Below are 15,937 nucleotides of genomic sequence, written 5' to 3' on the forward strand. Positions count from 1 at the left end.
AGCTGGGTGCTGGTGGCTCACGCCTGTAATCCTAGCTACTCAGAAGTCTGAGATCTGAGGATCAAGGTTGAAAGCCAGCGTGGGCAGGAAAGCCCATGAGACTCTTATCTCCAATAAAGCACTAGAAAACTAAGTAGCGCTGTGGCTCAAGCCATAGAGCGCTCGCCTTGAGCTGAAGAGCACAAGGACAGCGCCCAAGCCCAGAGTTCAAGCCCTATGACCGACAAAAACAAACAAACAAGAAAAAACAAAACAGCTTAGCTCTGCATGATGATCACCCTCAGAAGGAATGACTTAATTGGGAGAGTGGTCCAAGATAGGCATTGGAAATTTTGTACAGCAAAGCTTGGAAGCTACTAATTTTAAGGCATTAGGTCACCTGGCAAGGAAATATCAAAATCTACCCTATTTATCTGGGGCACTTTGGTCCTGTAAGAAAATTAAATGGGTAGGTATCATTAATATTTGCCATTCCTTAACTTATCACACAGGCTTTATCTGATTCCACATACTCAATCACGTATGCTGGGTAAATCTGACTTTTCTGGAAGATGACATAGACAGAAGGATTCAACCGTGTATCCACACAGCTGTCATACATGGAAGGGGGGCTCGTGTACGCCATATTTCCTTCGATGAACTCTCCAGCCAGGACTCGGGCTACAAACATGACGGTATTTTTGGTATCACATGCGTAACTTTTGTGGGAATAGATGGCTTCTTTTGTAAAGTAATTGCCTAGACATAAACAGAAAGATTGAGAATATTATTACAGAGAATCAGATGATAAGGGACTGTGTCCCAATATCTTAGCAATATTTAGAAAACCATCCTTTGCATTAAAAAAAAAAGTTTATGGCCAAGTACTGGTGGCTCATGCCTGTAATCCTAGCTACTTAGGAGGCTGAGATCTGAGAATTATAGTTCAAAGCCACTTTCCATTTATTATGATGTTTGTCATTCTCTCTTTTTTTTCTTCAGTTAGATGTTTTTGTTTTTGCTGGTCGTGGGGCCTGAACTCTGGGCCTGGGCACTGTCCCTCAGCTCTTCAGTTCAAGGCAAGCACTTTACCACTTGAGCCACAGTACCATTTCTGGCTTTTTCTGCTTATGTGGTGCTCAGGAATTGAACTCAGGGCCTCATGCATGCAAGGCAAGCACTCTACCACCAAGCCACCTTCCCAGCCCTTCAGTTAGATGTTTGAACTCCAGTTACACTGCTTATCCCAGGTAGACCAAATACTGGAAGATCTGGGTAAATAATGTTCTACTAATTTAAAGTTAAATATGAAACTTTGCTTGCTGTGTTCTGGGTATTGAAGCCCCATGTATTAAAGGTTTAGTTCTCTGGATGGTGCACTGGAAGATGGCCAGCCCTTGGGAGATGGGGCAGAGTTAGGGTCCTAGCTCATTGGGGGTGAGCCTTCCAAGGGGATTATAAAATCGTGCAGTACCATGGTTTTATAAGCCAAACAAACCTGTTTATAAGTTAGTTGTTGCAGATATTTCATTGTAGTAACACAAAGCTGAATAATATACTACCAGTACATCAATATGACCTAAGTAGGTCAGTATGGGAAGTCATATCTAGTCTCACCACTCCTCCAACAATTAATAGCTTCTTGGGAATTTCTTTCACAATTGTCTCTATGTACTTGCATACATATATATGCACATCCAATCTAATATTATTTTAGCCCAGTTTATTTATTCACAAATAAGATTATACTATAGAGCTAGGTATGGTAGTGCACACCTATAATCTTGCCACTTAGGAGGCTGAGACAAAAGGATTGATAAGTCTGAGGTCAGTCTGAGCTACTTAATGAGGCATCCTGCTGAGCAGAAGAGCATTTGCTTATTATGTATGAAGCCATGGATTCAAATCTCAGTACCAAGCAAAGAAGCAACCCATTTAACTTTTGTTTTACTAATAACAGATGTCACTGTGAATGTGCCATTGATAACACAGAGATGCCCTCTTGAGTTGTAAGGTGAATATCCCTACATTCCTCTATTCCTCAATACTAATGGCCCTAGCATAAGATTAAAAAAAAAAAAAAAGTTGAGCCAGGCACTAGGTGGCTTGCCTGTAATCCTAGCTACTCAGGAGGCTGAGATCTGAGGATCAAGGTTGAAAGCCAGCCAGGGCAGGAAAGCCCATGAGACTCTTATCTCCAATTAAGCACCTAAAGTGGTGTAGTGGCTCAAAATGGTAGAGCGCTAGCCTTGAGCAGAACTCAGGAATGATGCCAGGCCCTGAGTTCCAGCCCCACAAGTGACAAAAAAAAAAGAAAGAAAGAAAGAAAAAAAGGTGTCCGTTTTGTAGATTCCCCCCCCCCCAATCTGTTATCCTCTAGCATAGCATCTAGGCTCCATTTCAAATCTGCTGGGCTCAGAAATAACAAACTTCTCAAAGATAATATTGAAAAAACAATGTGCCTTTACTATGGTGATGCATGCCTATAATTCCAGCATTAAGGAAGCAGAGACAAGAAGATCACAAATTAAAGGCAAGCCTGCTATCCATAGTGAGCTTCTAACTTATAAGTAAATAAGGTAGCACTACTTTTTTTTTTTAAATTGGGGAAGGAAAGAGAGCTCCGTATATATAAGCACATATATAATTATTTATAACTATTCATTTTTTAGCCAGACATATTTGGAGGGAGGCTAGTACTTGGGCTTAAACTCAGGGCCTCCCATCCAGCCTTAGTCAGACATATTTTGCCTCAAGGAGAATTGTAATTATTGGAAGGAATATCAAAAGAAAGAATCATGATCCAATTCATAAAAATCAAAATAGGATTTGGCAATTAATTGCAAAAATGCTGCTGTAACCTGAGGAAGGAACCCTTCCCAGGCTGAGAGTTCACATGGCCGCCACTGCCTCTAACACAGTCCTCCCAGAACTCCACGGGCAAGGCACGGCAAATGGCTACTGGACAGAGGACAGGGAAGAGACAGCACACTGGAAGCCAGGCCCAATTCCTGTAAAGTTAGCATTCGGCTCTTTGTTGGATTCTTTTGGGTTTTCTCCAGAGACATTTCTTTTTTTTTTTTTTTTTTTTTGGGTCCAGTCGTGGGGCCTGAAGTCTGGGCCTGGGCGCTGTCCCTCAGCTCTTCAGCTCAAGGCTAGCACTCTACCACTTGAGCCACAGCGTCACTTCCGGCTTTTTTCCTTTTGCTTATATGGTGCTGAGGAATTGAACCCAGGGCCTCATGCATGCAAGGCAAGCACTCTACCACTGAGCCAACTTCCCAGCCCCTCCAGAGACATTTCTATTACCTCTAGAAGCAGTCTTTTTTTTTTTTTTTTGCCCATCATGGGGCTTAAACGCTGTGCCTCTGAGCACTGTCCCTCAGCTCTTCAACTCAAGGCGAGCGCTCTACCACTTGATTCACAGGCCACTTCCAGTTTTCTGGTGTTTATTGGAGATAAGAGTCTCACAGACTTTCTTGCCTTAGCTGGCTTTGAACTGCAATTCTCAACTCTCAGCCTCCTAACTAGGATTACAGGTGTGAGCCACCAGTGCCTAGCTTTACACATCCCTTTTAACAGAAGCATGTATAGACCTAGAGCATGATTCAGCTAGTTAGCTTTCTCTATTCTAGTACAAACCTTTTCCATATTTGGTTTCATGAGCTCCATGTAAGACGTAGTCGAAATTATTTGCACAGATGGAATCTACATGGGCACGGCTTGTTGCATAGAAGAGAAGTTTCTCGTCTCTCTTATTCATCGTCCATTTCTTACTATGATAAGGAAGTATAAGAATTACCATCAAGGACATTCTCTTTGCTCTAGTTAATAAACATCAATCCTACATCCAATCTTGAAACCATCTTAAATCATCTTCTTTCAAAAGGGAAAATTCAGTCAACAATTCATTGTACAGGCTCACACCTGTAATCCTAGCTACTCAGGAGGCTGAGATCTAAGGATAAAGGTTTAAAGCCAGCCCAGGCAGGAAAGACCATGAGACTTTTTTTTTTTGGTCCTGGGCTTGAACTCTGGGCCTGGGCGCTGTCTCTCAGCTCTTCAGCTCAAGACTAGAGCTCTACTGCTTGAGCCACAGTGCCACTTCCAGTTTTCTGAGTGGTTTATTAGAGATAAGAGTCTCATGGACTTCCCTGCCTAGGCTGGCTTTGAACCATGATCCTCATATCTCAGCCTCCTGAGTAGCTAGGATTACAGGCATGAGCCATTAGCACCTTGCCATGAGACTCTTTTTTTTTTTTCAGGCAGGAAAAGAAGTTTATTTACAGGACTGCTGCCCTTTCCATGCATGGTGGAGAGGCAACCCTGAAAAGGTCACCATGAGACTTTTATCTCCAATAAAAACCACTAGAAAACCAGAAGTGGCACTGTGGCTCAAGTGGTAGAGCACTGGCCTTGAGCTGAAGAGTGCAAGGTCAGCTCCAAAGCCCAGAGTATAAGCCCCATGACTGACAAAAAAATAAAATAAAATGAAAAATTTTAAAGAGGGGCTGGGAAGGTAGCTCAGTGGTAGAGCACTTGCCTTGCATGCCTGAGGCCCTGGGTTTGATTCCTCAGCACCACATAAGCAAAAAAAAAAAAAGTGGCACTGTGGCTCAAGTGGTAGAGCGCTAGCCTTGAGCTGAAGAGCTGAGAGGGACAGCGCCCAGGCCCAAAGTTCAGGCCCCACGACCGGACCCCCCCAAAAAAAATTTTTTTAAGTCACATAAAATCATTAACTTGTAAGGTTTGCAAACTGCAAGAGGGGAACTCAAGTCTTGTTTATTTTTTTGTCAGTCGTGGGGATTGAAGTCTAGGCCTGGCACAGTCCCTCAGCTCAAGGTGAGTTCTCTACCACCTGAGCCACACCACTTGCAATTTTCAGGTGGTTAATTGGAGATAAGAGTCTCATGGACTTTCCTTCCCCAGGCTGGCTTTGTACCGTGATCCTCAGATCTCAGCCTCCTGAGTAGCTAGGATTACAGGCGTGAGCCACTGGCACCTAGCGGAACTCAAGTTTATACAATGGAAAAACTAGTAGCGATGGAAAAACTAGTAGAGACAGAAAAACTGTTGTCTACTAAAATAAAACAGTAAATATAAACTGAAAAGACTGTGGCACACCCCGCTTTTCTGTAAAGAAACCCTATAAGGTAACTGGGCACTCATACTTGTAATCCTAGCTACTCAGGAGACTGAGATCTGCAGGTTGCAGTTCAACGCCAACCCAAACAGACAGATCTGTAAGACTCTGATCTCCAATTAGCTAATTAACCACCAAAAAGCTCCAAGTGGAATTGTGGCAGGTGGCAGAGTGTCAGGTTAGAATGAAAAAGCTAAGCAAACGCACGATACCCTGAGTGCAAGCCCCATTGACAGCACCAAAAACAAACCCCACAGCTACAAAAAAAACAAACAAACAAAACCCAATCCCCAAATGTGGCCACCAACCTTTCAAAAGTATCCAAGAGTTTTGGATTGTTGATCTTCTTTATCTTTTCAATCTTGAAATTTTTCATAGAAGTCTTAAACTGTTCACTAATTGTTGCATATTCCTGACAGTAACTATTCAGCTCCAACAACTAGAAAAGATATGAAGCATGTAAATGTGAAGCAGGAAACACAAAAAGCATGCCACATACACATGTATGCTTTACCCTCAATCCATGAGGATCATTGCCAGGCTTGGGTAAGACAGTCTGCCTTCAGGTCCTGGGGCCTCTTCACACTTAGGCCTCAGGGCAAAAGGACACCTTCATGGGCAGCTAGAGACTTGGCAAGTTATTTGCCTAAAGCTCCAAAACTAGCACATTGACACAGGAACTAGTGGTAATCACAGATCCCCGCAGATCTCTGTACAACAGCTGAAGCAAGATGGTCTAGGCATAGTCTTGCCACAACCAGGCTAGGTAAGAAACAGTTACTTCTGAGTTGCAGTTTTCTCATCTGTAAAATGGAAGTATTGCAGGCCACTAGTAGCTCATGCCTGTAATGCTAGCAACTCAGGAGGCTGAGATCTGAGGATCACAGTTCAAAGCCAGCCACGGCAGAAAAGTCAGTGAGAGTCTTTTCTCCAATGAACCATTCAAGAACCAGAAGTGGTCCTGTGGCTCAAAGTAGTAGAATGCTAGTCTTGAGTGAAAGAGCTTAGGGATAGTACCCAGACCCTGAGTTCAAGCTCCACCACTGACAAAAAAAAGCTGAAGTGGAGCTGTGGCTCAAGTGGTAGAGCACCAGCCTTGAGCAAAAAAGGCAAGCAAGAATTCAAGCACTAGTACGAGCACAAAACAATAAAACAAAACAAAACAAAAAACAAATGAAAACTTGGATTTTGTTGGTGGTGGTGGTGTTTGTTTCCGCTTTGGATTTTTTTTTTCTTCTGGAGGAATAAAGGGAGTGAAAGGGAGGAAGGGAGGATGAACAAATGCAATCATGCTATTCAGTATACACTGTGTGTGGAAAATGACCTGTGTAACTTTGGGCAGAGATGGGAAGGGGAAACGGGAAAAGTGACTGAAGAAGTGACATTATCCAAAAAAAGAAATGTACTCATTATCTAAGAAATGGTAACACTTCTGTACAACACATTAACAAGACCAATAAAATTATTACCAAAAAACAAAAACCCTACACACACATTCACATACACAAAAACAGGTATTATGCTCTACCTCATAGGATTGTGGTGAGGATTTGTGTGGATGAGAACATGTGGCTAACTCCCCTCCCCGCCAAACCATGGCATGCCAAGGCCAGCTGTTGAGTCACATGTCAGGTCTGCCTTTGAATGTGGATCTCAGTAATTTACAGAGCACCTTCATTCATTCAAACAGACAAGCATACAGGAATCACAAAATCCTTCCTCAACTCTAAAGGATTCCCCCACGAAGCAAAGAAAACCCACATACCTCATAGGTACTGGCAGGGAGGGAGTCAGCCACTGTCTGAAGATGAAATTCCGAAGTTAAAGCTTCTGACCTGCTCCCCAGAGGCTGATGGCTACAAATAAAGGAGAGAGAATTCACTTGGGTCCCATTCCATCAGCCCAAATGATGCTCTCACCTAACTCCAGCCACGAAGCCAAAGTTTCCTGGAGAAAAGCATGAATTGCTGTATTTCATTCTGGATTAAACATCATCCGTGCACATCCTGGGGGAGCAGGACCAATAATCAAGGCTGGTTTTCCTTTTCTGTTGTTTGTTGTTTTTGTGTGTGTGTGCCAGGACTAGAGCTTGAGCTCAGGGCCTTGTGTGCTCTCAGTTGGCTTTTTCACTCAAGGCTGGCACATTACCACTTGAGCCACACTTCCACTTCTGGCGTTTCACTGGTTAATTGGATAGAAGAGAATGAGAATCCCCTGGACTTTTCTGCCTGAACTGGCGTAGAATCACAACCTTCACCTCGCAGTCTCCTGAGTAACTAGGATTACAGGTGTGAGCTATCAGTGTCGGGCAGGGTTTGTTTTTTCTTAATGACAGACATTCAAGTTGAGGAGTCCAGAACCTCCCCTTTTCCTGTGATTTCAGGGTACCAGACATAAGGAAAAATTCTTTAGAAGAATCAAAGCCAAGGAAACAGAATTTAAAACAAAACAAAACTTGTCATTTTGCAACACATAATGACAAACTGGACCTAGCCTGTGACTATCAAGGGCTACTAAGTTAATAGCATTAATGACAGACGAGATGAGGAATTCTATAATGGAAGGATCAGACGGCAGTGACTTAATCTGCTTCACTAAAAATAGGACAATGGGATGTTAAGCATGTCCTTACTAAGAGGTGACAGGAAGTACAAAACATCCCCTGTAGCAGATTCTTGACCAAAAACTGGACCTGAATCTAATCAACCCCCTCAATCTAATCATCAATTGACAGAAATTACCCATCAAGTGACCTCATCAGAATACAGTTTAGTAAATTTTGAATTCAAATTATCCAGCTTCTTAAAGACAAACTGCATGAAAAAAGCAGAGGAGGGAAACTGCATAGAATAAAAGAAGCTTAAGAGACCAATCAACCAAATGTAATGAACAGATCATGTCTGGATACCAATGGGAATAAATCAGTACAAAAAGGTCATTTAGAAGACAATGGGAAAGCAGAGAACATGACTTGAACTAGATATTAAGCAATTATTGTCTGATTTGTTAAGTGAGTTATTCTATAATAGTATTGTACATCTGTTAGAGACATACCTGACATATCTACAGAGAAATGAGTCTTTGTGGGATTTACAAAAAAAATATTCCAAATGGGATTCAGACAGAAAAAGAAGTCAAACTATCCCTACTTGTGGAATACATCATCTTGTATCTAACAGACATGAGACTCCATCTCCAAGCTCTTAGAGCTGATCAATAACTTTGGCAAAGTAGTAGGATATAAAAATCAACCCACAAAAATCAGCAGCGTTTCTGTACATCAACCATGTACAGGCAGCGAAGGAAATCAGAAAAACAATGCCATTTGCAACAGCCTCAAAAAATATTTAGGAATAAATCTAACTAAGGAAGCCAAAGATCTTTATCCTGAAAACTAAAAATCTGAAGAAAGAATTGAAGATGATATCAGGAAATGGAAAGACCTTCCATGTTCATGGATAGGTGGAATTAATATTATGAAAATGGCCATACTACCAAAGGCAATGTACAAATTTAACACAATCCCCATCAAAATCCCAATGACATTCTTCAACGAGACAGAGAAAACAATCCAAAAATTGATATGGAACAACAAAAGACCTCAAATAGCTGAAGCAATTCTAGGCAAAAAACAGCAATGCTGGTAGCATTACAATCCCAGACCTCAAGCTCTACTACAGAGCTGTAATAACAAAAATAGCTTGGTACTGCACAAAAACAGGCCCAAAGATCAACAGAACAGACCAGAAGATCCAGAAATAAAGCTATATACCTCCGGTTATTTATTATATTTGGCAGGGGAGACAAGATACACTGTGGAAAAAAGATAGCCTCTTCAGTAATTGCTATTGGAAAAACTGGACTTTCATATGTCAAAATTAAGATTAGATGGATACCTGTTGGATAAAACTGGATACTGTTGTACCAGTATCAGCTCAGAGTGGATCAAAAACCTCAATGTCAGACCTGAAACTCTGAAACTACTGCAAGAGGGAGTAGGAGAAAGATTAGAATTAATAGGCATAGGTACAAAAATTTTTTAAAGAGTCCTGGAGCAAAGCAAATAGGAGAGAGAGTGGACAAATGGGATGACATCAAAATAGTTTTTGCATAGCAAAGGACCTAGTTACTAAACTAGAAAGATAGCCAACAGACTAGGAAAAGATCTTTACTTGCAATACATCAGACAAAGGCCTAATATCCAAAATATACAAGGAATTCAAGAAATTAAACCCTCTCCTCCCCCAAAAAACTAATAAACCAAACAATAAATGGCCAAAGGAGTTTAAAAGAGACTTCTCAGAAGACTGCAAATAGACACATGAGGAATGCTCATCATCCCTGGCCATAAAGGAAATGCAAATCAAAACAACTCTGAGGTTCCATCTCACCCCAGATGGATTAGCCAACACCAAGAATTTGCACAAATGTTGGCAGAGATGTGGGAAAGAAGAATCCTATTGCACTGTTGGTGGGAATGCAAACCATTCTGGACAGCGGTCTGGAGATTCCTAAAAAAAAACTAAACATAGACCTTCCCTATGACCCAGGCCTACTACTGGGCATCTACCCAGACATCACAAGTCAGGATACAATACAGTCACTGGCACATCCATGTTCACTGCTGCACTATTCATAATAGCCAAGTTATGGAAACAGCCCAGATGCCCTAGATTTGATGAGTAGATCAATAAAATGTAGTATATACACACAATTGCATTTTACTCATCCATTAGAAAGAGACTGCCATTTGAAGGAATAGGGCTAGACCTAGAACAAACCATGTTAAGTGAGGTAAGCCAAGCTCAGAGAGACAAACAGCACAGGTTTCTCTCTTATGTGTAAATTAGAGCTAAAATATAACTGGACATGATGGCCTACATAGCACTCTAAAGTGGAGGAACCCAAATGTGTAACTGCTCGAACATTTAAAATACTATTGTATTAAAACTAATGTCAAGAAATAGAAACATGGCTATTTGTTGGTGGTGATGCTGTTTATTTATTTATTTATTTTATTTTTGGGAAGGGAAGGGTGAACTAATGCAGTCATGCTATTCAGTATACACTATGTGGGAAAGGAACAAGGTAACTTATGGGCAAGGATGGAAGGGAGAAGTTGAGGGAAAGTAAAGGAAGGGGTGACATTGTTCGAAGAAATTCTAATTACCTGACATAAAATGTTAACCCTTTTAATCAATACTTTAACTATAAAATTATATTAAAAAAAAAACAACTCCAGTGAGGATGAGCACCCATGGTTCATGCCTGTAACCCCAGCTACTTAGAAGCCTGAGACCTGAAGGTTGAGATTTGAAGCCAGCTCAAGCAGAAAAATCGAGACTCCATCTCCAATTGGTCAATAAAATGGAGGCATGGCTCAAGTGGTAAAGCACAAGCCATGAGTAAAAAAGCAGAGTAAAAGACCCTGAGTTTAAGCCCTGATAATGGTACAAAAAAAAAAAAAGGGCTGGGAAGGTGGCTCAGTGGTAGAGTGCTTGCCTTGCATGCATGAGGCCCTGGGTTGGATTCCTCAGCACCACATAAGCAGAAAAGGCCAGAAGTGGTGCTGTGGCTCAAGAGGTAGAGTGCTAGCCTTGAGCTGAAGAGCTGAGGGACAGCACCCAGACCCAGAGTTCAGGACCCATGACCACCAAAAAAAAAAGGGGGGGTAGGAGAGGGAGGCAGGGAGGGCAGGAGAAAATATTCCAGTGAAATAAAAAATTATAAATTATAAAAGTGGATGAAACAAGAAGGTAAAAAAAACTAGCACTGAAGAAACGTGTTGGGTACACAGCAGTTTATTATACAATTCTCTACACTGGTTGATATTTAAAATTTGACAACATCACAGCAATTCTTTTTATGTTAAGGTGATTACAGAGGGGTTACAGTTACATAAGATAATAAGTACATTTCTTGTCAAACTTGTTAGCCCCTTCGCTTTTTTTGGGGGGGGGTCCCAGTTGTGGGGCTTGAACTCTGGGCCTGGCCGCTGTTCCTCAGCTCTTCAGCTCAAGGCTAGTGCTCTACCACTTGAGCCACAGCGCGACTTCCGGTCTTCTTAGTGGTTCATTGGAGATAAAGAGTCTCGTGGACTTTCCTGCCTGGGCTGGCTTTTAAATGTGATCCTCAGGTCTCAGCCTCCTGAGTAGCTAGGATTACAGGTGTGAGCCAGTGGTGACCGGCCCCTTCCCTCATTTTTCTCCTAAATTCCCTCCCCCACCCTATTACCTTTTTTTGTGGATTTTTGGCAGTATAGGAGTTTAAATACAGGGCTGTACCTATTAGCCAAGCCAATCTGTCTTTTTCTCTATTTTTCAGGTGTGGTCTAAAGCGTCTGCCTATAACACTTAAAAAACAAATGCATTAAGGAAAATAGTCTGTTTTCCCTTTCCTTTGGAGGTGCTGTGGCTTGAACTCGGGGCCTTGTGCTTGGCAGGCAGGCAGGCCTACCGAGCCACTGCTCAGCCCTTTCTCCAGGGGTTATTTATGAGGGAGTGTTTGGTTTTTACCCTGGCTGGCTTGAGTTGTCATCTTCCTCCTTGTGCTTCCCCAGGTCATTGTGGACCGCAGGCATTTAACACAGCATACAGCCATTAGCTGAGTCTCCCCAACTTTCTTTGTCCATTGTGGGGCTTGAACTCTGGGCCTAGGCACTGTCCCTGAGCTCTTTCAGCTCAAGCGAGCTGGAGCCCACTTGATCCACAGCACCACTTCCGGTTTCCTCTCCTACTCTCCACAGGCCTCTCCACTCTCCACGGGCCTCTCCACCTCTCGCAGGCCTTTTGGATCTTCACAGGCCTCTCGGCCTCTCAGTGAGCTTCTCCGCCGGCCTCTGGGCCCAGCATAGGCCTCCTTGGCCCTGCACCTCCTCCTCTTGGCCCTGTGTGGGCGTCCTCAGGCCTATCCGCCGGCCTGGGCCTCTGTTCCGGCCCGGGTCTCCTTGGACCTCTCCGCAGGCCTGAGGAGAGCCTGGGCACTGATCTGCTCCAGGGACGGCATCCCTCTCTCCCTTCTCCCCCTCTTGGGAACCCCCTTCTCCCTATATCCGGTGGCCCACCCCCACCAAGCTGCCCTTTGACGCTCTGCGGCCTGGTGTGATTGGCAGCTGGGGGGAAGGGCTGATTCTCACATAATCATACTTCAGTCATCTGGGGAGGGGGAGAAATCCCACTCCAAAAATGTTCATAAGCAATGTAGTCTTTTTTGTTGTTTTTTTTTTTGGTCATGGACCTGGGTGCTTCGTGGTAGAGTGCTTGCCTAGCATGGATGAAGACCTGGGTTTGATTCCTCAGTACCACATAAAGAGAAAAAGCCAGAAGTGGTGCTGTGGCTCAAGTGGTAGAGTGCCAGCCTTGGCACAGAGAAGCTCAGGGACAGTGCCCAGGCTCTGAGTTCAAGCCCCAGGACTAAAAAAATAAAACACAAAAACAAAAAGGAAAAATTACCGTGGAATGTAAGCAGCTTTCCAAGAACACAGGATGAGCTAGATGCCAGAGGCACTTGATGAGGAGGCTGAGAACATTGCACACATCTGCAGGTGTTCTAACAGCACTTCAGAACACTTACACTGCTCTTGCTTTGATCTGCTCCACATCCCGCGAAGAAACAAACACCGGCCTTCGGATGACATCCTTCTGCGTCTTGGAAGCAATGTTTGTCTGAATCATCCCTTAAGAAACAAAAGCCAAAAACTAGCCTTAAAAAAATAAAAACGGGGCTGGGAATGTGGCTTAGAGGGAGAGTGCTAGCCTAGCATGCATGAAGCCCTGGGTTTGATTCCTCAGTACTGCATAAACAGAAAAAGCCAGAAGTGGTGCTGTGGCTCAAGTGGTAGAGTGCTAGCCTTGAGCCAGAGAAGCTCAGGAACAGTGCCCAGGCCCTGAGTTCAAGCCCCAGGACCAGACAGACAGACAGACAGACGACAGACCAGACAGACAGACCAGACAGACAGACCAGACAGACAGACAGACAGACAGACAGACAGACAGACAGACCAGACAGACAGACAGACAGCTCCTTTTTCAGAAGCTATTTGCACAATTGCACACCAGGACTGCTGCTCACACCTGTAATCCTCCCTAATCAGGAGGCAGAGATCTGAGGATCATGATTCAAAGCCAACCTGGGCAGGAAAGTAAGTCCATGAGACTCATCTTCAATTAACCACCAGAAAACTGGAAGTGGTGCTGTAGCTTAAGTGGTAAAACATTTGCCTTGAGCTGAAGAGATGAGGGACAGCACTCAGGCCAAGTTGAAGCCCCATGACCAATTAAAAAAAGAAAAAATTAGATCCTGAGTTGCCCTAATTAAAAGATTCTGCTATCAAGTGGTGAAAGTACATTTAGAAATTAACCAAATCTGTACACGGAAGTCAGAGAAAGAGGAGAACTAAGGCACTCAGATAACAAACAGCAACTACTTAAACTGCTTTGAAGCAGACAGAAGTGATCATGGGTTGGAACTGGTAGCCTTCTTGAAGATTAAAAAAAAATGAAACAAAAACAAACAAAGTTTGGCACTGGTGGCTCATGCCTGTAATCCCAGTACTCAGGAGGCTAAGATCTGAGGATCGTGGTTCAAAGCCAGCCCAGGCAAGAAAGGCGGTGAGACTTATTGTTTTTGTTTTTGGTTTTTTTTTGGGTCCTGTCATGGGGCCTGAACTCTGGGCCTGGGCACTGTCCCTCAGCTCTTCAGCTCCAGGCTAGCGCTCTACCACTTGAGCCATAGCACCACTTCGGGCTTTTTTTTTTTCTGATGCTTATGTGGTGCTGAGGAATGGAACCCAGGGCCTCATGCATGCAAGGTAAGCGTTCTACCACTGACCTACCTTCCCAGCCCTCGTGAGACTCATCCCCAATAAACCACTCAGAAAACCAGAGGTGGCGCTGTGGCTAAAGTGGTAGAGCACTAACTTTGAGCTGAAGAACTGAGGGACAGCGCCCAGGCCAAGAGTTCAAGCCCCATAACCGACAAACAACAAAAATCCACCTAAGGCGGGCGCCAGTGGCTCACGCCTGTAATCCTAGCTACTCAGGAGGATAAGACCTGTGAATCTCGGTTCAAAGCCAGTCCGGGCAGGAAAGACCGTGAGACTCCTATCTCCAATAAACCACTAGAAAACCAGAAGTGGCGCTGTAGCTCAAGTGGTAGAGAGCTCGCCTTGAGCTGAAGAGCTGAGGGACAGTGCCCAGGCCCAGAGTTCAAGCCCCACGAAGGACCAAAAAAAAAAAAAAATCCACCTAAGCTAGGTAGTAGTGGTTCATGCCTATGATCCTAGCTACTCAGGAAGTAGAGATCTGAGGACTGTGGTTCAAAGCCAGTTATGGCAGGAAAGTCCATGAGACTCTATCTCCAATTAACCAGCAAAAAGTCAGAAGTACAGCTGTGGCTCAAGTGGTAAAGTGTCAGCACGGAGCAGATAAATCTCAGGGACAGCACTCAGGTCCTAGTTTGTGCTTGCATGCTCGTGCAGATGCACACCCACACACCCACACAAAACCTTTACCCTGGTGTGGCCATGACCCTGAGCGAGGCTATGTTTCTCAAGTGTTCCCTCTCTCACTGGTGCAAGATGTTCTGGTTTCCAAGGACATATAACTCACCTTGGAAACTCAGCTCGAAGTTCCTCGAACCCTCCTGAAATGGCACAACTCCTCTGGGACAGGACAGATAAAAGGACTCCAGGTAGGAAGAGTCGATGTCTGAACTGGGTTGGTTGTCATACTAGTTCAATTAAACAGAAAGAAAAAAAGATGAAGACTTCAGGATTGGCGTCTAGGCAATCTCTACTGTGCTAGTTTGTAGTTTTATTGCAGCCGAAGGATTTGAACAGGAGTGTGTTTCACTTCCCAAGCCAGGCTGTGAGGGGCTTCCCAGAGGGAGCACATGCACCTATTTTTATTAGTGAAGGTGTATAGGTTCCCCACTCAGAACTCTGAGACCTGAGTTCAAGTCCTAGGACACACACACACACACACACACACACACACATCACTGGGCACCAGTGACTTGTGCCTGTGCCTGTAATCCTAGCTACTCAGGAGGCTGAGATCTGAGGATCACAGTTCAAAGCCAGCCAGGCCAGGAAAGTCTGTGAGACTCTTATCTCTAATTAACCACCAGAAAACCAGAAGTGGCGCTGTGGCTCAAGTGGTAGAGTGCTAGCCTTGAGCTGAAGAGCTGAGAGATAGTGCCCAGGCCTAGAGTTCAAGTCCCACAACCAACCAATAAAAAAAAGAAACAGTATCCGAACTGGTCATCAGTGGCTCGTGCCTGTAATCCTAGCTACTCAGGAGGCTGAGATCTGAATGAAAACACTATGAGACAGTTCCTCGGCCTGAGTTCAAACACCAGTACCAGCATGCACACACATACGCACACACAAAGGCAAGTCATCCATTTGTTTCCCAGGCCTACTGGCATAGATGGGAAGAGACAAATATGTGCTTTCCTCCATGCGCACTTCCCACGGGGAGGCATACTGACTCCAAATATTTCGTTAGTAGTTGCTTGGGATTTTAATGTTGGCACGTGTACGTAAGGGCCTTTTTCAGCAGGACTGGCACTCACCTCTGCTCCGTATTGAATCCATTTACCAGATTTGTGCTTCCAATACCAAAGCCATTTGGTGGTGAAGACAGCATTGGCCAGCTCTGGGACGGCAGCGGAAGGGGTGGAGAGGCGTCGGATGGGATGAAAATCACAAATCATCTTCTTGAAATCGATTTCACGGCTCCCTACTGAAATTCTGAGAAGGAAGAAGAGGTAATGAAAGGTTCCCTGGGCCCTGCAGGACCCACTTTTTTTTTT

At 44.0% G+C, this 15,937-nt stretch overlaps 1 protein-coding gene across 2 annotated transcripts in view; it reads right to left on the reverse strand.

Moving 5' to 3' along the window:
* Window positions 1–201: 201 nt before the first annotated feature.
* Zc3hav1 (zinc finger CCCH-type, antiviral 1) overlaps window positions 202–15,937 on the reverse strand; it is a 52,241-nt gene continuing 36,505 nt past the window's right edge. The window contains exons 8-14 of one of the 2 annotated variants that reach the window (XM_013021678.1): window positions 15,698–15,875; window positions 14,731–14,851; window positions 12,695–12,797; window positions 6,888–6,978; window positions 5,431–5,561; window positions 3,622–3,755; window positions 202–738 (exon numbers count right to left, since the gene is read on the reverse strand). In XM_013021678.1, coding sequence (XP_012877132.1) covers window positions 476–738; window positions 3,622–3,755; window positions 5,431–5,561; window positions 6,888–6,978; window positions 12,695–12,797; window positions 14,731–14,851; window positions 15,698–15,875 — 1,021 coding nt within the window. In that variant the 3' untranslated portion in view covers window positions 202–475. Of the gene's footprint in view, window positions 739–3,621; window positions 3,756–5,430; window positions 5,562–6,887; window positions 6,979–12,694; window positions 12,798–14,730; window positions 14,852–15,697; window positions 15,876–15,937 lie in introns of those variants that run through there. The other variant, XM_013021679.1, reaches the window with a different exon arrangement.

Source organism: Dipodomys ordii, unplaced genomic scaffold, assembly GCF_000151885.1.
Source record: "Dipodomys ordii isolate 6190 unplaced genomic scaffold, Dord_2.0 Scaffold56, whole genome shotgun sequence".
NCBI lineage: Eukaryota > Metazoa > Chordata > Mammalia > Rodentia > Heteromyidae > Dipodomys > Dipodomys ordii.